Source organism: Petromyzon marinus, chromosome 17, assembly GCF_048934315.1.
Source record: "Petromyzon marinus isolate PM22_M1 ecotype Great Lakes invasive population chromosome 17, UKy_Petmar_22M1.pri1.0, whole genome shotgun sequence".
NCBI classification, from domain to species: domain Eukaryota; kingdom Metazoa; phylum Chordata; class Hyperoartia; order Petromyzontiformes; family Petromyzontidae; genus Petromyzon; species Petromyzon marinus.
This window is the reverse complement of record NC_133683.1, coordinates 21,607,706-21,631,811: the sequence shown is the minus strand read 5'-3', so window position 1 is coordinate 21,631,811 and position 24,106 is coordinate 21,607,706. Positions and strand designations below refer to the sequence as shown.

General features: G+C 48.9%; 1 protein-coding gene across 3 annotated transcripts in view; it reads left to right on the top strand.

The window, feature by feature from the left end:
- Positions 1–1,660: 1,660 nt before the first annotated feature.
- LOC116943169 (neutral alpha-glucosidase AB-like) overlaps positions 1,661–24,106 on the top strand; it is a 30,753-nt gene continuing 8,307 nt past the window's right edge. The window contains exons 1-18 of one of the 3 annotated variants that reach the window (XM_032955775.2): positions 1,665–2,976; positions 4,522–4,587; positions 5,014–5,122; positions 6,166–6,293; positions 6,837–7,010; positions 7,569–7,632; positions 12,303–12,381; positions 12,882–12,978; positions 13,528–13,717; positions 14,549–14,702; positions 15,639–15,874; positions 16,369–16,495; positions 17,806–17,885; positions 19,089–19,232; positions 19,716–19,812; positions 20,824–20,925; positions 21,421–21,661; positions 23,370–23,434. In XM_032955775.2, the coding sequence (XP_032811666.2) occupies positions 2,960–2,976; positions 4,522–4,587; positions 5,014–5,122; positions 6,166–6,293; positions 6,837–7,010; positions 7,569–7,632; positions 12,303–12,381; positions 12,882–12,978; positions 13,528–13,717; positions 14,549–14,702; positions 15,639–15,874; positions 16,369–16,495; positions 17,806–17,885; positions 19,089–19,232; positions 19,716–19,812; positions 20,824–20,925; positions 21,421–21,661; positions 23,370–23,434 (2,170 nt within the window). In that variant the 5' untranslated portion in view covers positions 1,665–2,959. Of the gene's footprint in view, positions 2,977–4,521; positions 4,588–5,013; positions 5,123–6,006; positions 6,294–6,836; positions 7,011–7,568; positions 7,633–12,302; positions 12,382–12,881; positions 12,979–13,527; positions 13,718–14,548; positions 14,703–15,638; positions 15,875–16,368; positions 16,496–17,805; positions 17,886–19,088; positions 19,233–19,715; positions 19,813–20,823; positions 20,926–21,420; positions 21,662–23,369; positions 23,435–24,106 lie in introns of those variants that run through there. The other 2 variants (XM_076067721.1, XM_076067722.1) reach the window with 2 other exon arrangements.

The following is a 24,106-nucleotide window of genomic DNA, read 5'->3' as shown; positions in this document are numbered from 1 at the left end:
CTAGCATCAGTCCCTGATGCAGGCTGCCCTGCTGCCGTGTGGGACAGCCACAGCCGCGAGACTTGTAGGGCACAGACCAGTGGCGTAGCGTGGCTGGCACGGGCCCTGGTGCAAGCAGTGAAATGATCGATGTTCCCTGTCCAACGTCGAAGCCCAGAACCTGTCTCAACCCCGACCTCCATGCCCACGAGTAGAGATGATATCACTACCAACGATACTCACTTGACATGGTGGCCACCGCGTGGCACGGATAATCAGGATGTAAACATACGCCCCTCTATGATTGGTACTTAACGGGCCTGAAAGGGGATTAGTTAGAGGCAGAGACATTGATGAAGGGATTGAAGGAGAAATTCAAATGGAGAAAAAGAGTGGGGGAACGGAGGATGATTGACAGGGAAGTCGGTTGGAATTCGTTCGGGAAAGTGGAAGGTGATTTGGCTGGAGGGGAAGTGGGTCAAGGAACCTTCGAGAAAGAAGCATTGATGGATATTCATGGTGGTGCTTCAACAAAAAAAATGTGAACACTTCTGAGAATTTGCAACAATACCACGTGACATGTGCTGCTGCCTCTGGGCTCTGAAGACCACCTGGAGAAGATTCCAGGCCACGTGTTGACAATGATGGCGAACAGGTGGTGACTGACATTTTTTAAGCTATTAACACGCATTTGTGATCATGTTACAGTGTATTTATTATCCGTTCATTTTCCATGAAAAACGATAGTCCCGTATAAGCGTTAAACATGTTTTTAAGCGCCCTGTATAAGTGGTGGGGATGGGGGTGGGGGACTCGAGAGGTCGACACGCGTGGAGTGAAGGGACTCCTTGAAGACCGTGCGTCTCGTGCCCGAGGAAATGAAGACTCCGCTTTGTTGAAGACTGACGTGTCGGGCGTGTCGCTGCACACGTGGCCCGGGAGCAGTTGCACCGACTGCGTTCTCTTGAGCCACGCCACTGCGTGTGCGAGTCAACTGGACTCAGGGTGGAAATTTCCATTTCGTTGTTGCCGAGAAGCTGGTTATGTAAATATAGATATCTGCAGCACCATGCCAAATATGGTTTCAACCATTCGGGTATTGAAGTGCCTTCTACATGGAGAGAAAATGCCCCCTCTTGTGAGAACCCCAGTGAGGCTTCGCTGTTTTGCAAAGCAGGCATGGAGGAGCTGACGAATGTAGTTGAATAAAAACTACTTTTATTACAATTTAACCTAAATGTTCACGTATGGGAACCGAGCACATTACACGTTTCCATTGGCATATACAATTATGCAACTTACATTATCCGATCATAATTACGGTAATTGAGCGAACAAATTATAATGTAACTTACATAACCATAATGGTCCAATAAGCTTAATGATCTGAGCCATTACATTTCGCACGCATAATGAGATGGTCGTTCAAGGCAGTCATTCACACACACCTTACACAAGCATAATTGTGCCTCGTTAGTTGAGCCAGCGGTTTCGTGTTCAAATGAACATGGGCAGACGGGTAATCTTCAGCTACACGTCCGCACCGCCGATGTTAAACGCTGTGACATTCTTCCCCTACATCACACCGTGGCGGTGGTGCTGCCGTAGCAGTCATAGAGGCACGTGGGTTCATCACGTCACAACCTCATCAGGTGGCTGTGTCAGGTGGATGAAGGGTTTACGACACACGTTTTTTACGCACGCGATCTGACCCCCCCCCCCAACAAAATCAGCCATGGATCGTGCTCATCTTCTGTTTCGAGCCCGAAATGTAGACCTGGGTGGATTTTTGGATCACGTTTTTTTTTCTTCTCAAACCAAAATGAGTCACCATATTTTCCGGATTGTAAGACGCGCTTTGCCGCTCTGCCTCCCCCATATTTCGAAGCAACAGTCGAAGGTGCGCCTTATAATCCGGTCGGTATGTGTGATCAGGCTTGTACAGACATTGAGGCAAGTTTGGGGCGTGTTTCACTTTCTGGTGCGTCTTATAATCCAGAGAATACCATAAATACAGGACACTTGCAGTAAACCAATCACAACGGTGGTAAACACGGGAAATGATATCCCAAAACCTGAGAACCTCAAATTAACCGTTATATTAAGCAGCAAAGGCAATCTACCAGTGGAGCATACCTTTTAGGAGTAGAGTGATGAAAACTCCACATTCATATGACCGGAGCGAATTCTTAGCCTCACGATGATTTAGGCGCAGTAAGAGGTCAGTTGAAAAGCGCCATTGCCAGAATCACTGGGAATGCACCCATATTTGTTCTTACAATATTTCCGAAGCTCTGCAGGTTTCGGCCTGGACAGTGCTTGGTGAGGTGTATGCAGAACAGCTGTTGCAGGCTAATTCGGGGCCACGTTGTAAGCAGAGGGCATTGCAGCAAGATCCATTGTCGTGCTCAAATATGTTCCAACCTTTGTACTCCCCACTTTCACCAACCAGCACTGAGTGACCAGCGTGGTGAAGTATAGTCAAACAACCACCACGGGCAAGGGCAGCGTGGGGAGATAATCGCCCAGCAGTGGATTGAAACACGTCTAGGACGGTGCGTGGCCAGAGGTGATTTTGTCGTTGTTAAATTTCGAGACACACAAACCAACAAATCAGTTGGGTGCAGCGGAAGGGGCTGGAACAACGCAGGTCGGCAACGTTAGCGCGGACTCTGCTGTCCTCTTGCGGCGGCGGCGCGTGGGGTTTTGACGTCTCCGAAACGGAAGGTGAAATTGCGGAAATGGTTCTGACGACAGCCAAGCGGTTAACAGGAAGAAACGCGTGGGCCCCCCGCGACTCGCGAGCGAGCACGGCCGCGGTTAAAGTTGTACTCGTTGTGTTGCTACGGCACAGCGATCATACTCGCTCGTGTTCAGTGAGCAGAAGTGTGTGGCCCGAACCTGGAGGCACTGTCCACAGCCGCCGTGGTGCTGAAGCGTTGTTCCCTGGAAGCCTCTCGTCTTAAATCCCAGTTGCCACATGGAAGGCGGAGAGGCGTGAGTGTTGTTGACTCGCAACACGCGCACTGCATGCACCATCATGAGCAGCTGTGGTCAATCCACTGCTGGATTAAGGACTTCTCCCGAGGCCGCCGCCACATCTCACCATCGCGCCTTGCAATAATCCGCCTAGCACCTTCACACGAGCTGATGTCATCGTTCCGTCTCTGCGGTGGACGTGTTTGATCGGACACGATCATGGCTTTGGCTGACATTTCGTTATTATAAACTAAAACTATTAAAATATATATTTTTTATTTTACCAGATTAGGGCCACTTAGCTCCTTTTCAGGAACGGCCTGGTCACAATAGCTAAATGCAGTGGCTTATGTAAAACATGTATATGAGCCAAATGTTCTAAACGCATGTTTGTAATTGTGGAGGGAAAACCAGAGAACATGCACACTCCAAATATACAGCAGGCGCCAGGGTCTGGATCGAACCCATGACCTCTTGTATCCCTGGCGAGGTAGTTAACATCTGGCCAACGTGGCGCCCCTTATTATTGACCATAGGCCATCATCCCAGCGACGTGCCCTGCCCACGCCCTACTTATCTTACGCCATTCTGCACTTTGCGCATGTGATGCACCATACTGTGTTTACGGTGTTTCGCATATACACGGGACACATACGTGTACACGCCCAAGACATCGCTCTGCACGTGTGCAACAGACATGTACGACCTATGTACACATACAACACGTACAAGCCACGTGTACAACACGCATTGATTGCACATTGTAGCGTGATACGCTCAGCTCACTAAACAACTTGTAAAACAATACTTTTACAGGCATGCAGTTAGAGCTACATTTAACATTCATTTAAATATCTCCCATTCCGGCTTACCGAGTGACTGGGCAACTGATGTCGGCGATCACCCATCAAGGAGGCAGTACAGCGCCTACATTGACTTTAGATGGTGGGCAGAATACCACTCACGGCCGCATTTGTCTCTCCATTGCTGCTGTTAGTAGCCGCATTGCAAAGAAGAAACTCCCAGGCGTTTAGTATGTTTCCACAGGCTGCGGGAACAGCATTTTGAGGTTCAGTACATAGTGTTACTTCACGTATACTGCACGCCAGCCAGTGTTTCCGTTCAGAAACTGCATCTGATCGTTCAAACCGTCTTCCCCACTGTCTTCTTGGGATAACCTCTTAATTTCCCAGTGAAATCTCTTGTTTTTTACATTACATGTCCATAACATTTGTTTTGTATCTATCTCTAATTATGCTTCAGTGTTTGTTTTGTACCTGCTGCCCTTCATACATTTGTCACATCTTGTTTGTGTCTGTCCATGCATTTTTTAACATTGTCAACAAGACGCATTTCTGTTATTTCTAGTTTACTTTGTATAATTGCTCACCATGTACACCTGTACGTCATATTGAGCTGACCATATGTTCAGTAACACTGCAGTATTATAAGTATTGTATTTAGGAATGAACTGGAGGTCGAAAGAATCAAATAAAATACTTGAAAGCTGGCCAAGTGGCGTGCGCTCAGAGCAATGCGCTCGGTATGTGATTGTGTACACAGAACCGTGGAGGAAGAGGCTTCGCAATCCAAAACGTTTAAGACTTGGCAGGACAGTGCTTTTTGCAGGTATGACTCAAACGTGTTCAGTCAAAGACGTTCCACTTTCAATTGAGAAATCGTCACGATTTTTTTGCAGCAACAACGTTTATCGCTCGATGTGTGTGAGGTCTCTTGTTTCGTGTTTTAAATAGACACATGGGCGGATTGACGACGCGGTGTGGCGCGCGTTGTGTGTTGATGGATTCCTCGCCACGGCGAACGTCGGCTGTGGCGAGTGCTATCTTGAGCCGGTTATTGGACGCCACTCGCCCCTTTATCAGCCCGCACTGACCGGCGTGGTGAAGGGTGATAGAGACAACCTCCATGATAATAACATGGCCTTCAACCAGCAGTGAATTGACAATGGGCTGTAAAGTGTCAAGTGGCCATCAGGCAGTATCTCACCTCATGATAATTACTATTGTAGAATTAAATGACTTTAACTTTGCACAGACGGCAGAGGGCACTTGAGCAAGGAGTCTCCCCATACAGAGTGGACATTGGCCGACGAATTCTCACGGACAAAAATGCCCTCTTCCCACTTCTGCATCAAGGAAACGAGGTATGGTGAGCTGAGAAAGCCGGCCGGTCGTGCTGGAGCTAAGGACATTCCAAGCCCAGTGGCTGAGACAAATTAACTCCTTGAGATTCATATTTTAGGTTTGGTTGGAAGGTGGTTGAGCGTCTGCGAGCTTTAATACTCCGGTCATCCTCGCAGCAGGGGCTTTTAGCTAACCATCGAACAAAGACGGTCACTGCATTGTGTGCTTTCATTTTATTTGTGATTTATTTAAATGTTATTTTATTTCTACATACGTGACTTTACCGAAAGAACCAATAAATATAGTAATTTCTGCAGTCACGAAAACTTCAATTCTAGATCTTTCAGATGAGCTTCTGCGACCGTCTGGAACGCTCTTCCTTCCGATATTAAGAAGCCCATAAAGCTATTCACTTTTAAATCTAGATCAAAAACTAATTTATTTCTAACTGTTTTTGTGTGTTAAGTTTGTTGTCCTTTCCCCGCACCTCCGATTAGCATGGCTGACTACGTACGGTGCTAAAGAAGTTCAACATACATATGTAGTGACGAACTCGGAGACGATAAGACTTGGATGCACTTCTTTATTAATGAGCACCATCGGGATCAACACACTTAATATTTAGTCCGTCTGTTATCGGCGAACGCTACTCAGCCAGGACAGTTGGTAGGCTGCCTGACTAGCGGCGCTCTGAGGTGGTAAAGACGGAGACCACAACGAGAAGAATGGTGACGTAGGACTTCAGCAGCACGACGGGGATCCCACTCCAACAACAGCCCCGAGGTCCCCCACAGCAGCCCCTCTTATATACTGTCACCGTGGCCTCGCTCCGCCCCGGCCACGCCCCCTTTCTGGAACCTACCAGCGGGTTCCCGGTGGGCCCCTTCTGTGACCTTTCCCCTAGATCCCCCTCTCGGCTCTATCATGGCCTGCTGACGTCAGGACTGCCGTACGCCGCAGATCCCCTTTCTGGCAGCAGCCAGCGCTATTCCACGACACAAACATCCAATGGAGTGGATGTTTAGAAGTGTCCAGTCTCGCTCGTGCTGTGCTCGTGGCGTAGAGCGAGCTGGGCCTCGAGGTGTCCTCTCTGCGGGACGACGTCGTGCGTGTGCGGATCAACGAGATGCGCCCCCTACGGCCACGGTACCAGGTCCCAGATGTCCTGGTGGGAGAGCCGGACACCCAGAGGTACCGCACCACTGTCACATTTTGAGACGCAGTGAGGCTTTCCCGCCTCGACTGGACATCCGTGAAAAAAGAGCTTCTTAGCTCATGGGATTCTTCCAGCATAAATAGAGATTCTGATTCTGAAATAGTAGACGTGTAAGGCTATAGCTACCTCCCCATTGATCCTATGAATTGCCGTGATTCATGCTTGCTGTTTGTTGCCAGAATGTACAACTTTTTACTCCTTTGGTACAATTTAGTTTGTGCCGTGAGTCTAGATTTGACAGCTTATCATTTGCTCGTAATTTACACTCATAGTTAATAATCGATTCTTACGTAATTTGTTGCCTATATTATGAGTGTAAGAATCGATTAAAATCATTTAATTAATGCAGTATATCATAATAATAATTATATAATTATTACATACCTAGTAAAAGGGCATTGTTATTTATTGGACAGAATACCGATGCGGCATGGACGTGCACGCGCAGTGCACAGCGGTACAGACGTCGCGTACAAAACGCCCTCCCCTCTGTCACCTGTGCTTTCCCTCGGCGGAAGATGGACTGAGGAATCCGTTGACGACAAGAGAGTGACACTGGGCGCCGGGGAAGTGAGCGTAGTCATCACGGCCGCCCCCTTCCAGGCAGAAGTTCGTCTCGCTGGGCATCCGTTTGTGAGACTCAACCCGCAGGGTCTGCTGCATTTTGAGGTTCTTCAAGAGAGACCGGAACGGTATGATGAAGTGTTTCGGTGTTTGTTTGTATCGATCTGTGGTGAAGCAGTGGTACAGTGGTACACGGAGACTTTAGTCTGATTCGTGGCTCCTGATATCTGAGCTCGTTTAAACCCACCCTCCCACACCCGGTCCTTTTCCAACCTGCACCGACCGGTGTGGTGAAGCACGGTTTTGAAATATTGCTGTTATGTTCCACGTGGTGTAGGGAGGCCTCCTTCCATTGGTGGAATTGTCTGGACGTTTATTTTATTCATTATTCTTATAGGCCCACGCTCATTCTCTTTCTATGTTTTCATCCCCACTCTACGCTTGTTGATTTGGTCGACTGGTGGAATTTTCAGCAGATGTGTGCCACCCGTTAATATTTCCCCTTCAGCACTGTGGTTCGTTTGTGCTCCTGATGGAAATATTTGCCCCCCGCCACTCCCACTTTATCAATGCTGTAGTGTAAAGCCAGAATGCCTTTATTGTTGTGCTATTTTATCTGACTTACAAATGGACCGTTGCATTTCTCTTCTTTTTTAAATGTGAGTTTTTACACTTTGTGTTTTTAGTGCCGTTGGGGTAAGCGGTGTGCAGACACCAGCAAATGCAAATGATGACCCAAAAGCAACGGAGGCAAGTGATGTTTGATTAACACTGATCTTACCACTATTTATTTATACTGGTAGGAACGAAGTTGTAAACTGAGTGTACCAGCCTGTCATGCTGTTCATAACTCCATGTATGTTACATGTATGTTATATGTATGTTGAACGTCTTTCGCACTGTACATAGACAATCATGCTAACCATGATGAAAAGGAGTTACAAAGATGAGCAATTCACCACACTTTACAAAAAATCGGCAATAACATTCTCTTTTCCAAAATACAAGTTTGTTTTTTTGAGAGGCCGTGGCCTGACCTGAATTAACTGATACATGAAGTGATTGGCTGCTTGTGATTGGCTGGTTGTGATTGGCTGATTGTGATTAGCTGGTTGTGATTGGCTGGTTGTGATTGGCTGGTTGTGATTGCTCGCTAAAGATACCCATTGAGGGATTGCAGAATTACAATACTGTATTCGTAAAATCTTCATTTTTATCGTGTTCTTGTTTATGTATTTAACTATGTTTATTTCATATTAAATACATTATTTATGTATTAAAGATGTATATTATATCTTCAATACTTCTTTCGTATGGTAGTGTTTAGGGAATTTAAATAGATGATGAATTGATGTCGAAATTTAATATCCATTGGACTGCTTTAGGAGTATCCGCGTGGAATGATCTGATTGGGCAGTCGCTCATGACATGAGATGTCGCTGGACAGTCACAAACTGGGCTCTCGTTAATTTTCCATTCATAGAGAAAGTGTCCCCACATCTTCTATGGAGTGTGTCCGCATCCGATTCGAGGAGGAACAGATCTTCCTCGATAGGTCAGATCCGGGTTGGAGGATTGTGGGGTCACTGATGATGGATTTTCGCAGCAGTTCGGTGTTTGCCCAGGATTGCCTCCATTGTGCTTCGGTGGTCTTGACGTCATCGAGGCTGTTTGCATATTGCCAGAAAGGTTGTCTGGATCTGAGCCACCTGTGCGGTGGTGGCATGGAAATGTCCTTTGTTTATTGGGAGGTTTGGATTTCTGATGGCCTTGCGGTAATCCCTCGCACGCGCGCCACCGCGGTGGAGCTGCTGAGGAGCGATGTCCGTGAGGACCAGAAGCCACGGCAGTGGTGTTGCTCTCTGGCGTCCCTGAGACGATCCTCGTGGCTGCATTTCGCTGCTGTGTATCCGCCGGCTTCGCGTGCGCGCTTTTGTTTCAGGCTGGTGGCGCAATATTCTGCCGCAGAGAAGACCCAGTGCCGTGGTGGCCATCCGTGGCCTTGTTGTGTTTGCTCCCCATGTTGTTCTGGCCAGTTTGTGCACGTGAGATCAACTCGTCGTTTTGTTTGTACAGCGGTCTTCTGTTGGTGTTCATGGCAGGTGAGGCTCCTGTCGAGAGTTACACCGAGGTATTTCGAGGACTTCTCGTGCTGGACCTTTTCGCCACAGAAAGTGATGGCCGGTTTCTGGTCGGCGTTTGCATTGTTCAGGTGAAATGAGCTGACGAAAGTGTTACCTGGGTTTGGCCGGAACCTCCGGTACTTGAGGTACATTTTGAGTTTCTTGAGGTCTTCGCACAGGTCGTTTTGGACCTCAGTTTGGGTTCTTCTTTGGATGGCAAGTGCCAGGTCATCGGTGTAGCCAAAATTCCAGCTGATGGTGACAGGGTGGTCAATTATATATGTTGAAAAGTGCCGGAGCAAGCCCGTTACTGAGTAAGCAGGCTCTTCTGCCAGTGTTCCCTAGGTGGTCTCGGTATCGCCGGTTGGACAGTAGCGATGATAGGAGTCCGAGGGTCTGCTGGCATCTGATGACTTTCAACACCTTTAGCATGAGGCCCCCCCACCATACCGTGTCATAGGCCACTGATAGGTCTATGAAAGCAGCTCCTGTGATGTCCTTGCGCTGGTAGCCAGCTTCATTGTGCATGGTGAGTGCCAGCACTTGGTCGCATGTGCTGCGGCCGGGGCGGCAACCAGCCTGTTCAGTTGGTATAGCCTCCTCGAAGATTGGTGACATACGGGTCGGTAGCATCCTCTCCAGGAGATTGTACACCGTACTAAGCAGGGATATGGGGCGGAAGTTATTTGGGTTTGCTGTTGATTTTCCAGGCTTTGGAATGGCAATGATCATCGTTTGTCGCCATTTTTTTAATTTTGCCTGAAGCCATTATGTCGGAATACAATCTGGCCAGCCAGCGGCATCCTTTTTTACCAAGGTGTTTCAGGAACTCGGGATAAATCCTGTCTAATTCTACTACCTTTCCTGATGCGGTGGTTTTCATGGCATCAATGACCTCTTTTTCAGTGAGGGGGGATGACAAGGCTATTGTCGGTGCACATTCTGCTGATGATTGGTGGAGTTGTTGCCTTCACTCGCTCTCTTGTGTGCCGGTCTGAAGGGATCTTTCCATTCAGCAGCATTTGTGCATCGATGGCATTGACGGGCACGTTGGCAGTATTGTTTGGTGGTGGCGGTATTGTTTGCTGGTGGTGGCCGTATTGTTTGGTGGTGGTGGTGGCGGTATTGTTTGGTGGTGGTGGTGGTGGTGGCGGTATTGTTTGGTGGTGGCGGTATTGTTTTGTGGTGGTGGTGGTGGCGGTATTGTTTGCTGGTGGTGGCGGTATTGTTTGGTGGTGGTGGTGGCGGTATTGTTTAGTGGTGGTGGTGGAAGTATTGTTTGGTGGTGGTGGCAGTATTGTTTGGTGGTGGTGGCAGTATTGTTTGGTAGTGGCAGTATTGTTTGGTGGTGGTGGCAGTATTGTTTGGTGGTGGTGGCAGTATTGTTTGGTAGTGGCAGTATTGTTTGGTGGTGGTGGTGGCAGTATTGTTTGGTGGTGGTGGTGCTGCTGCTCCTAGGTGTCTCAAGAGGTGCCAGGCTCTACGGCTCGAGTGTGTGAAATCTGAAAGACTCCATCGCTTCTGTCCACCTTTGTTTTCTGGATTCATTTAGGGAGTCCAGGAGAGGTTTTACACATTCTGGGTTTCCAGACTCTGTGTATGCCCGGAGCAGGGACTCGCTTTGCTTGCTCCAGCACGGAGTATATTCTACCCGGGAACCCCCGTGGGATGTGTGAGCGGGCCGCTTTGAGCACAAGCTTGGTGAAAGGTGTCGTAGTTTTCTGGCTTTGGTGGAATCCGGGAGACGGTGCGCTCATTGTCATCGGTTAAAAGGTTCCCAGCTAGCCTTTCTTAAGTTGTGTCGTGGCACATGGGTGGACGTGATCTTCAGGATTTTGACCCCCGATATGCACCAAGACCGGCCTGTGCTGACTGTTTGGGAAATTGTCCAAAACCATTCTGGAAGCATATAGTGGTTCATCCCAACTGGCACACGACACAAAGCACAGGTCAGGGTTCCATTCCTTCATCCATCGTGCGGAATTGAAGGTGCCTCGGGCTTTTGCGTCGAACAGGAGGAACAGGTTACCAGATTCTGCCCAGTCGATGACTTGTTCTCCACACGTTTCATCGGTTGCATAGCCCCAGGCCGTGTGATGGCTGTTGAAGTCACCGGTGAAAACCGCGGGATGGGTCGCGGCAGGCAGCATGTTTGAGCTCCATGCGGTGCTTGGAGGTTTGCATACATTTATCACAGATATATTCTAGATTTTGACGATGATGGCTGACAGCGAGTTGTTTTTTGGGTTCGTTGTGGTGAGGTCCTAGAGATGGCAATTCACGTGGGATGGTGGTGGATGGCAGTGAGCAGAAATGCATTTTTGAGGCTCTTTCATCGTCAGCTGTATTGGGGTTTCTTAGAGCACATCAACCACGTGTAGTTCGAGGGAACGTCCCAGGAAGTCGCACTTAGGCCTTGATAGGCCCTATACATTTAGACGGCACAAACGTGTTGACGGCCCCACACTGTGGTAAGTTTGGCCTTGGAAAGGACCTTTGAGAGGCCCTTTTTAGGCGTTCGATTGCCAGGTTTGTGACGAGCACATAACAGTGGAGACCACGGGAAGGTTGTCATCTCCATCATCATTATCAATACTATTATGCATGTATTGAAAGATAATAAAAAAAATATTAAGGAATTCTTTTTTCATTATCAAATTCAGTAACCGAAAGCATTTGTGGAATGCTTTCATGTCTGCTGGCTGAGTCACAATTAGAAAGGAGCTCCTTAGCTCAATGGGAAAACATTTTCTGATTATCCTACGTTCGCTTGGCTATTTAGTTCATTTGAATTCCAATTTGCTTTCTATAATTGCCCTAGGGATACATTTTCTGCTGTATCATAGTTTATGGGAGTTTATCCATCAAAATGACACGAAGCTTTTCTTTTAACTTATAAATTCTCTCCAATATACTTCACAGATCAAGATAAATCGGTGTCTCTGAAAAATATCTCAAAATGTTCTTTGAATAGGCTCCGTTAAAGCATTACACCTTGTCTTATTATTTTCTTGTTATGTGTTTTGTTACTTTGTGTGATCTTTGTGTATCAGTCCGATCTTTATCATGGTTTAGATAATATATTTAATGATTACTCAAGGAAAAATAGTAAAATATAAGGATGAGAAGGTTCCAGAATGTTAGAATTGAAATGTAACCTCTAGAGGTTACTGATGGTCTGAAAACGGGACACTACTGGCCTGGGTGGAATAATAAATGAAAGTTATTATCACCAACATATCACGTGGAAATATGATTGCGATTGTAACTGCAATACGACTGATGATTTTGTCATAGGCCTCGTCAGGAGCAGACGTTGACAGTGATGGATTGTGGGAAGAAACTTTCAATGAGGTCGTGGACAAAAAACTGAACGGTACAGAACAATTATTTACATAATATTTATTTATTTATTTTTGGGTTAGATCATCATATAAATATAAATGTGTCGTTTAACCAGCCACCACCCAACACAGCCAATTAGTAAGGTTTGTCACATAAACAAAACATGGCAATTAGTTACTATTTTGATTTAAAGCTTTCGTGACTGCAGGGATTCATATTCTTGGTTCTTTCGGTAAAGTCACGTAGAAGGGAAACAATAAAATAATGTATTTTTACCGAAAGAACCAAGAATATAATTAGTTACTAGTTCAGCACACTGGTGTGTTGGAGAGTAAACCCACAACGTTTACAATTCGAATACGACATTTCGCCGGTAATTACAACCAGCATCATTGGGCAACAGCCAGAGTTATGGAGATATCCTCCTGTTTCGGTCTTAAATAGAGGGATTAATGTGATGTCGTGCCATGTAATCAACATACATAACGTGCCGTTTGGATCATCCGCTCGTGTTTTGCATTTTGCGAGCAGGGCCGTCCTCTGTGGGGCTGGATTTTGCGCTGCCAGACTGCGGCCACGTCTACGGAATTCCCGAGCGAGCCACCAGCTTCCGACTCAAGCCAACCACGTGCGTTCAGTCCACACGTAAACATTTCGAGTGTTTGGCTGCTATAAATGTGCACGTGATAAGCCACTTTGTTGAGCTATCATTTGTGACCAGGTCGCTTCTGAAAATGAGCTGTATAGCTCAGTGGGCATTACCTGGTAAAATAAAAATAGTTTAGTTTCGTTCATTAATTGCAATTAAAACGATTACATTGGCAGCCATTTGCCAAGCCACTGCAGCATGAAGGCTTCCCCACCCATGGGGTTGTCACCTGCAGGGGTTGTGAGGCCATACTTCACCAAGCTGGTCCGTGCTGGTTGTGGTGAAGCGAATGTCCATGATCGCTTTAGCAATCAATCACTACTAATTCAAACTCAGGTCGCCAGGCATATAGCACAGTGCCCTAACTTGGGGGTTGTTGGACCATGCTTCCACACGCTTCCTAACAACATTAACAGAAAATAACATCTCATGAGAATTCACTTAAATAAAGACGATGGTTGAATACTCGAGGGAAGTTTTAGGTTTTGCCCGTCCTTTGTGCCCGTTTGCGTGTGCTGCTTTGTGCAGGGAGGGCAGCCCTTACCGCATGTTCAACCTGGACACGTTTGGTTACGAGCTGCACAATCCACAGGGCCTGTATGGGGCGGTGCCTCTGCTGCTCGCTCACTCAGCGCAGCGCACCTCCGCCATATTCTGGCTCAACTCCTCCGAAACCTGGGTGGATGTGTCTACAGCACAGCAGCAGCAGCAGCCTCCGGTAATGCAGTCAACACCAAGAACCACGATAACATCCCGCACCTCCGACAAGCGCGGTTGGCTATGTACGGTGCTAAAGAAGTTCAACATACATACATACAGTCGCAACAACAACAGACCCTGGGCAACCCTGTGGTCGAGCGTTATTGTGTTTGTGAGTCGGTGCGTCGCAAAGCTCGGGAGGGGCTATTCTATCGTCTGCGCACTACCAGCTGCTCGTCTTAACTCTACTTAATCTGGCCCCTGTTGTGTCTGAAAGTCGCGGTGTAATTGTAGCGGATGTTGACCTGTAGCCCTTCATCTGTTAAAGCCGATTTTTATGCTCTTTGATTCATGCGCGCGTCGGTAATAACGCGTCTGACAAATAACTAAAAGCAGATCTACAGACAATAAATGAAAATAGCTCTACGGAAATGTCTTCTCAGCTCCGTGACATTTGTTCAGCCATTGCATGAGGTCACCGATGCAGTCGTTACCCAACTTTACACAGCAGCCTGTAGCACCTGAGAAATCAGGCACTGCTGTATCTAAACACATCATCGTCATCATCACGATCCATGAGCAGATAGTCCGTCGGTGTCCACTGCACATTCTGTCATTTGTTTCCACTTTCTTCTGCCGTGCGCCAAATATGCTCAAGTGGTGCCGCATCTTTCTGGCACCAATCTCTTATGTCGTCAAGCCGTTCTCCGTTAATTGTTTCGAATTTTCAGAAATCTGCGTTGAGTATTAACGTGATGGTGGCGTTTTCGAGTGGAAGATTTGTGTCAGAAAATGCACCACGTGTGTGAACAAAAATAAAATTCACTTCACTTGACCTGGGCCCTTTCAGGTGCCCTCCGAGCCGTCGGCGAGTCAGAGTTCGTCGGTCCGCGATCGAGTGGACACGGGGGTCCGCTGGATGTCGGAGAGCGGCACCATTGATGTGTTCGTCCTGCCGGGCCCGACGCCGTGCGACGTGTTCCGGCAGTACGCCGGCCTCACGGGTTGGTGCCCCGCGCACGCCACTCCCCTTGGGTTGGCTCGGCTGTGGTCACTTCTCTCAGGATGTGAGTCCGGGAAACGGGCGAGTGTCAAAGAGGTCAAGAGTGCTGAGCTTGGCACCGTCCGCTGAGTTGCTGGGTACTTGAACTATCAACTCGAGCGTTTGATTGACCTGGGTTCTAAAGTGTAGTTAGTGGAGCAATGGTTTCACCGGAGTCGTCAATGACCGCGCGAAAACATCCCCCATCGTGTTTAAATTTGGTGTTGCGGTTAATTTGGCAAAATTCCAGCTTCAAGAAATTAAACATTGGTTTGACTGACATGCGAGGATCGCTACTCTTTGTGGAGAAGAGATCACTTTGCAGGGATCTCAGAATTAGTTCTGTGATATCTGCTTCCGCAGACCGTTCTTCACCACGGGGGGATGGGCAGTCGCACAGCTCTGCGAGAGTCCTGAATAGATCCTCCTATCTGGCGACATGAAACAAATTGTGACTGCGATTTTTTTGTGAGACTATCTTTACGATGAATATATATTTTCATTTTACCAGGTAAGGCCCACTGAGCTTCATAGTTATTTTTTTCAGAAATAACCTGGCTACAAATGATTGTTCAACGTAGTGGCTTTTCAAGTGGAAATTTCTAACAAATTCTCTAAACGTGTTGATTCTAAATGTGGAGGGAAAAACCGAAGGACCTGCAGAAAAATCCACGCGAGCACAGGGAGAACATAAAAATTCGAAATGTACAGGCATTAGGGTCAGGATCGAACTCACAACCTCCTGTATACCAGGCGAGATAGTTAACATCTCGCCACTGTGGCACCCCCGACATTGCGACCCGTGGCGCGTCACGTTACGGCCTCGTTCGCCTGCGCGACTCGAGGCCGTCGGCTGTTGTCGACAGAGCCGTTGCGTTCTTCTCCGTTGGGAGCGCAGGGACACAGGCCCTGCCACCCTTATTCGCGCTCGGCTACCACCACAGCCGCTGGGCCGAGCAGACGGAGGCCGACACGCGGGAGGTTGACGGCGGCTTCAGGAGGAGCCGCATCGCGTGCGACGTCCTGTGGCTCGACATTGAGCACACGGACGGCAAGCGGTACTTCACGTGGGATGCCGACCGCTTCCCCGACCCCGTCGGCCTCCAGAACGACCTCGCGGCGAAAGGTCGCAAGGCGAGCGGCGTGGTGGGGACATCGGAGCTAAAACCGACGGAGTTCGTGGCCGCTCGGCTTGCCGTTATTAATCGCGTCTCTGATGGCGGCCTGTACTCGATTCACCTCCCTCGGGGTTCGATGGATTGTCGAGGTTAAGGATCGCGATTCAGTTCAAGGATCCGCACCTCGGATTAGCAGGTTTTGCTTCATACGGTGCGAAAGAAATTCAACATACATAAGTACAAGGATACGTTTTCTTATTTTTCCTAATACTTTTGTTCATTGTAGCGCTTTGTAATGGGTGCAAGGGTCACGTGAATTCGTTACATACTGCACAGCACAGACTGATTAAACAAACGTAGATTCTTGTGGAGGTGACTGCGCGGATTGTGAACTTTTGAGAGTTAATGTTCAGCGATGCACCGTTAAACCCCTCATGCAGGAAGAGTCGTGAAATGTAACTTTACGTCAGTGGGGTGATGACCGCCCGGCGCTGTCTCCTGTCTCCACAGGTGGTGACTATTGTGGACCCGCACATTAAGGTGGACGATGAGTACTTCGTTTATTCGGAGGGCAAAGCCAGGGGATATTTTATCCGAAACCCCGACGGGAGTAATTACGAGGGTCGCTGCTGGCCCGGTGAGTGTCAGCCTTTGTCGATGAGCATGGTTGGCTACGTAGGGTGCGAAAGAAGTTCAACATACGTACATACATATGAGGACGACACGCGCACCGCCAGATTATCACGGACAAATAGAGAGTTGTCCCTCGCGTTTGGCGGCGGCCGTACTCTGTAGTCTAAGGATGGGGATGTCGACGCTAGGGGGGAGTGGTGACATCTTGTCACCAGAGTTGCGAGATCTTCACTCCCTCGCCTGGTATGCAGGAGTTTGTGGGTTCGATACCGACTCTGACGCTTGCATATTTGGAGTTTGCATGTTCTCCCACGGTTTTTCTCTCCACATTCATAAATGTGCGATTAGAGTATTTGACTGATATAAATTTCCACACGATAAGCCACTTCGTTGAGCCATAATTTATGGCCAGGTGGCTTCTGAAAAATATCTATATAGATCACTTGGGCCTTACCTGGTAAAATAGAAATAGCTTAGTTTTAGTTTAGTTTGTTTTACACACGGCGCTCAGAGTTTGATGCTCAGCCACGACCAACGTCAGCGTTGAGCAAAATCTGAACCACTCCTCGGCCCCTCCAACTACTTATCTCCACCAACCCGCACTGACCACCGTGGTGAAGTATAGCCAAGCAACTCCCATGACAGTATGTATGTATGTAAGTTCAACTTCTTTCGCACCATACGTAGCCAACCGTGCTAATTGGAGGTGCGGGAATGTTGATCTATGACTGATAGAGTGTGAGTAGGCCTTCATCCACCAGTCTGACTGACAAAGGGATGTAACGTATTATCAATATTCATACAATATTATCTAAATACATACGCATTGTAAGATGCTGTACAAAACAGTGGGGCTTATGCATCATCGGGGAATAGGAGGTGCATCTATAGCTTTGTTTTCAAAGCAGTTTTAGGCAGAAGAGAGAAAGAAGGTCTTGAGCTTACAAGGATCATTCAGTGAGTGTGATGCTCTACGATTTCAATCAAAAACCGGTACATTTACAGTGCCCTAACACGGGAGTGGTTGGATTATACTTCACCAAGCTGGTTGTGGTGAAGCGAGCGTCCGTGCCCAGTTCGCCAGTTCGCCAATCACTCGCCACTCTTGAGCTTACAAGGATCATTCAGTGTGTACATTAAAACAGGGCACGGTTTGGTGAAACGTCACGTCGCCCTCATTGTTTATTTCTTCACACGGCATGGGGTGGACTTGAAGAGGGGGCCCAGAGTAGACAGCGCGGATCACCGGGGGGAGGGCTTTCAAGTGTGAGCCTACAAAATATTAATACGCCTTTTTAATATTTTATGTGGAAGGCCTCTCCTCATATCTGGACCTGACCAACCCAGACGTGCGTGATTGGTACGCGAGCAAGTTTGATTACTGCAACTACAAGGTAACGAAACATATCCTACTTGCCAGACACAAACGTGCGGTGCGTTTTTGAAGGTTTTTTTTTTTAAATCCGGATTGTTAGGATTGTGATGCAATGTGATGTGGAACCGCTTATGTGAAATATGTCAACATCATAATCATTACGTGAAAAAAAACATCGACTTCATATGGCTAATTGAGCTCATGGTGGTACAGTGAATGGGGGTCATGAACCCATCTGTGTGAACCTTTCAGTATCTCCTCGTGTGTTAGGTTTACTGTGGGTAACCCTGTTTCCTCAGACACACGAAACACTCCTTGAAAAAATGAAATTGGCTAAAATCGCAATGCACGGCCCTGCTGACAAAAAGTCTTGACACTTAGTGAGGGTTACTTGGATAAATAAATTATATTATTATATTGCAATAGACAGTAACAGTTCACCTCTTTTACATTGTTTCTTGTGTTCTTTCTCTCGTGTTGCAATTCTGATAGCTTTGTGTCACAAGAGCACTGTGCCCCTTGCGAGAGAGAATGAATCGCACGTGAGATTTCTTTCACTGGAATTCTCAAAAATCCTTCAATTGGCCTTTTCGTTTGCACAATAAATTCGGGGTGCACTCTTCCACGACAGCCCAAATTATATCATTTTAATTATCATGACTCGAATTGAGTCATGATAACGCACTCATGTAATACGATGATGACGGTGGTGATGGTGGTGATGGTGGATCTTTTATGTAGCATCGTTGGCCACCAATCTGAGACGAACAACTTGAACCTGGTTTTAATTTCAGAAAGCAATGCGGATTCGAACCCAAGGTTCACTGCCGTGCCAATGTAGTTATTTAATTTTAATTTGCTTTGTGAGATCACAGCAAATTCAAAGTCGCGTTTCTCTGATCGCGTCACAGTCCTGAAAGTGCGGCAGGGTGATTAGATGGAATGTGTTGGTGCTACGAATGGAGCGGTGGCATCGTGGTTAGCCCAGCGACCTGGGTTGGATCCCCATCAACGGCTCTCGTCGGGAGCGAGCGATATCTGAACCGGTCCTGAGGCCATCCTTTGGTAACCCACACTGACCAGCATGGTGAAGTGTTGTAGGCTTTCAAGAACAACATGATTAATAATTGGTTTTGTTTGGGTTAGATCCCGTAGGTATATTGTCAACGATGATGCCGATGTTGATGAACATCTCTCGTGTGTTTTGCGTTGATCGTTGTAGAACTCGACGGCGGCGCTGTTCACGTGGAACGACATGAACGAGCCGGCCGTGTTCCACTCCATCGAGAAGACGGTGCCCAGGAACTGTCTACACTGGGGTGGCTGGGAGCATCGAGACAACCACAACCTGTACGGCTTCTACCAGGTGACGCTAGCACCGCCAGCACCGCAGCCACTGCCATTGCCATGCTGGTGCTACTACCAACACCGCCAGTACCACCACTGCCATTGCCATGCTGGTGCTACTACCGACACCGCCAGTACCACCACTGCCATTGCCATGCTGGTGCTACTACCAACACCGCCAGTACCACCACTACCATTGCCATGCTGGTGCTCCTTCCAACACCGCCAGTACCACCACTACCATTACCTTGCTGCTGCGACTGCCGCCGCTACCACCACCACCAACGCCGCGACCACCACCGCTATCACCATCATCGCCAACACTGCCACTACCAAATTCCGTGACCCACCCTTACTGGGTCTTACCCACTTCCCCGCTCAGCGTGACTTTGCCGGCGGTCTAGAACCACCGCGTGCGGGATGCCAGGGAGCGGCGACTCGCAGCGGCCCTGCGCTGCGCGTCGCCGCTCGCTCCGCTGACGCCGCTTCTGACATTTTGCAGCAAATGGCGTCGGCGGCCGGGCTCGTGAGGAGGTCGGGAGGCCTGGAGCGGCCCTTCGTGCTCACCCGCTCGTTCTTCGCAGGATCGCAGCGCTACGGTGAGCGGGCCCTCGAGGCCGACTGCGGTGGGGGCGCGCGGCTGCTCGCCCGGCGAACGTGGCGAGGAAGGGGTGGCACATTGGCGCGAAGGCGCCGGAGTGGAATTGTTTTTCAGATGGTTGAGGTCAAGTGGGCCGGAAGGTGACGATGTATTATTTGCGTTATTCTCGTGTTGACTTTTTGTTTGTTTGCCAACTGGGTGCTCGTGAGGACGTCATGATATTTGTCCGGAAGCTATCCTGGCTGTTATCTGGGAGCGCATGTTACATTTGATTTGGGTAATTTTTCCGCGCCCCCGGTGTTATTCTGGTGATGGTATTGGCGTCCATTGGGAACCCTCACAGAGCGTTGCGTATCCTGCAGAAGCAGCGCAACTCAATTCTTTTCGTGCCTTTTTTTTAATCCGTACACTCGGGGGGAGCACTTTGCCACATGCCCTCCATGGGTAAACGTTTGTCACGTGGCAATTCAGAAAACAACATAAATTCGATGTGATAGCGTTTCTTTAGCTCGCGCAGTAATTGGTGATCAGATCAGTAAATGACGAGAAAAAGCATTCGTAACAGATTTATAGTACAGGCTGGAAAACTATACGTTTCAAACAGCAACACAATAATTTGTAAAAAATCACGCAGCCTTTGTGCATATGCAAACAACTATCAGTAGTTCCTGAAGAAGTACATTGTGGTCCTCTTGTCTTAGGTCATCATTAAAATAACTTTGAGCAAATGCAACCGACTGACAGCAGTGACAGACCACTGTGTGGACCGATTTCGATCTCAGCGAAGTATATTGTCACCAATACCCACTGCTGCATATTTACTTGGTAGACCTGGCTGAGACCATAAACTCACAAAACATACAATCCAAATTTTAATCTTCTCATCGGTGATGGCTCAGTGTTTTGACCTCTGACCCACGCGGCCATCTCAATGGTGGATGTCCTATCAGGTACGTTCCCTGCTTATGGCTGCCATGCCAGCAAGATTGACTGAGAGGTCTCTCTCCAGGTGCGGTGTGGACAGGGGACAGCCTGGCAACGTGGGATTACCTTCGCATGTCCACACCGATGCTGCTGAGCCTCAGCGTGTGTGGGATCTCGCTGTGTGGAGGTTTTTTCACGCGCACACACACACAGTTTTTTTCTGGTGGGACACACTGTTGCATTACATCGTCACCGTCATCATCATCCTGACCAGTCTATCTGCAGCTGGATGAATGTCTCCAGAAGCCAGGAGACGTGCAATCTCCTACATTTGATTGAGTGTGAAACCTTTTGATATTCGGTAAAGGTTAAGGTAGCGCCCTGCAATTTCATGTTCACCGCCACTTTTGGTGGAAAGGCCTCCACCAGAGTGAGCTCTGGAGAGATCCCCTTGAGTGGAGGGAATTTTGCCTACTCACTCTTCTACACAAGAGGTGGCATCACCCACACTTTACCCCACTCACAGCGCGAGACCTGCGGATCGACTCGCCGCGGTTTTACACGTTTATACCACTGGGGTGGACAGAGGCAGGGGCACTCACAACTTGTACTGACACGTCACGGCTCAACGACTGAACCCAGCGGTCGCTCTCGGGGGCGACGGCGCGCTCGCGTGTCGCAGCGGACGTGGGCGGCTTCTTCGAAGAGCCTCAGTCGCAAGCGATGGTGCTGCGCTGGTTCCAGGCCGGCTCGCTGCAGCCGTTCTTCCGCGTCCACTCGGCCAAGGTTCGGCGCGAGCCTTGGCTCATGGGCGCCAGCGGGGAGAAGCTGATCCGGCGGGCGGTGGCGCTGCGCTACGCGCTGCTGCCGTACTGGTACACCCAGTTCTACCGCGCGCACCGCACCGGCCAGCCCGTCATGCGGTGAGCTCCTTCCGCCCGCGCGCAGGCACGTCGCGCGAGCTGGAGAGTTGTCTTCACGGGGGAGGGTGCCCGACTGAGTTCACTAACTGGGTGTTTGATAGCCGTGGAGAAGGGTGGCGGCAGTGGTTATTGCGCTGCATTGTGCACTCGGCGACCTGAGTTAGATTCCCGCTGACAATATGTGTTTGTCTTGGTCCTGTGCCTAACCCTAGGTTGACCGAATTAAGTACCTGCTATGGTGCGTAAACAACAGCATTGGGGAGACAAAGGCGGCCGGACGTGGTATTGGCCACTCACGCCCTGCTGTGCCATGCCGGCCTTGATAAGTGCCCGCTAACAGCACTTGCCCCAACAGTCTGTTAAGGCGATATGTGGGATCTTTGTGGAATTTTGCTGTGTTTCCTCAGCCAATGGGAAGGGTGCTGACTGAGTTCACGAATGGCGCTCGATGCCGTGTCCCCGTGGCGGCGCTACTGGGCTGATCCGATTCCCAAGTGGGCTCGGGAAGCGAAAACAGAGTCGCATTTAGCTGGGACGACCTTGGAACCGTTTGCGATGTCACAGGATCGACGTGGTGGCAATGGGATGCACGTTCAGTGGTGTCCATCGCTCTGCTCGACTGCACGGCCGTGTTTTTTTGTTAGACACGTTGCGGGATGATTAAGAAAAGTTCATCTCTGCCTTAAATGGTCTCGCTACAGCGATACGGGTTGGATTAATATGGCGTCAAAAAGCGACCGCATATCCAGGGGCCCGAGGGAGGCAATCAGAGGAAAAAGGGACGGTCTTGAGCATGGACTCGAACAGTGTCGTCGCGATTCATCTCCTTACTCCCCTCGTTGAAGGAGGGGCTGAGCCCATGGGGCCCTTTGTTGTATTTTGACAAGATCCCCGTAAAAGGCATGAACCATAATACGGGGGGGGGGAGGGGGGGTTACAAAAGCCCGTACTCGGTGCTCCAGGGGTTCTGGGAAGGGGGGACGGTTGGGCTCACTGCCCCACTCACCTGGTAGGGACTGTGAGCGGGAACGTGGGGTTTTTATACGGGGGAAGGCAAGGGGAGAGGAACAAAAGTAAAGGGGATATGGGGGCGGGGGTCGGGGCACGGGGCCCTTCATGATCTGTGCTGTGCAACATCTGTACCGCCGCAGGACGCCCATGAAATGGAGCCTAACAGCTCATTGGGCTCTCCCTGCAGAAATTAATAAATATAATCTAAATCTAATGGCTCAGGGTTACGTGAGGACACGGACCCTTTCCATGCTGATAATCCCTGAACGGCAACTGGGCTGTTCCAGGCTCCCATGAGCCCACTTGAAGCTGGACATGGAAAAGTGTCAGCGGTCTCAAGTGCGTTGTGTGCTGGCGGTGGTGTAGCGGTTAGCGCTACGCTGCGCTACAAACCGGGTGATCCGGGTTCGATTCCCGCTCACGGCCAGCATCAATGACAATTATCTGAACCGGTCCTCAGCCTCAAATGAGTACCTGGTGCGGTGTGTAAACATTGCTACTGGGGAGACAAAGGCGGCCGTGCGTGGTGTTGGCCACCCACCCCCTCGTGTGTCGTGCTGGCCTTCATAGGTGCTTGCTAACAGCACTTGCCCCAACAGTCTGTTAAGGCTATACGGGGGATCTTTGTCTTTTTGTTGTGTTGTCGTGTTCCAATGCGGTACTTTAAAGGGTTGCTCACTGCCAGTGTCCTTTGCAGTCCTCTCTGGGTTGAATTTCCGTCGGATGAGGAGACGTTTGTTCTGGAGGATCAGTACATGATCGGTGAGATACGTCCACACGTTTAACACGTGACCATTTTAAATGATATATAATTATTTTTTCAACGATAATGTTGCGGGATTGGTTGTGAGCGAGGTTTAATTTACAAAGCGATTTTTTAACGTGGAGTATTAAGATTTTTTGCCATATCGTGGTGGATTGGTGGTTGAGCTCAGGAGGTTCTGGCTGCAAAGTGGCCTCTGCCAATGGCACAGCACATTAAGTTAAAACGCGGCTGACGTTACAACGTATCACTGACTACACGTGGATTCATTCATTTCTTACATCATACACATTTAATGCACGCAATTTTACTTGAAATGCGCTGCTGATAATTTGGCGTAAAACCCCCAAGTTGGTTCCTTTCGTAAATCTCCCTGCTGTTAAGACAACACATGTCACGTTTTGAGATAATGAACAGGTAAAGCTCACCTCTTCTCCACTGCCCATTCTCTTCCTCTTCCCTCCCCCCCGCCCCTCCATTTCTTCCCTCCTCTCCCCTACCTCTTTCCTCACCCCTACTTACCCCCCCCTCCCCCATCGTAACTCTTCAGTGTGTGACTGTGGTCATCCAGAACAGACCGTATAACGATGCAATGCCCGATCCACAAATACGAAGGAGACATCACAGCGATAACACTCCACTGCTCCTGATGCTGTGGTTGTCTGGCTCGA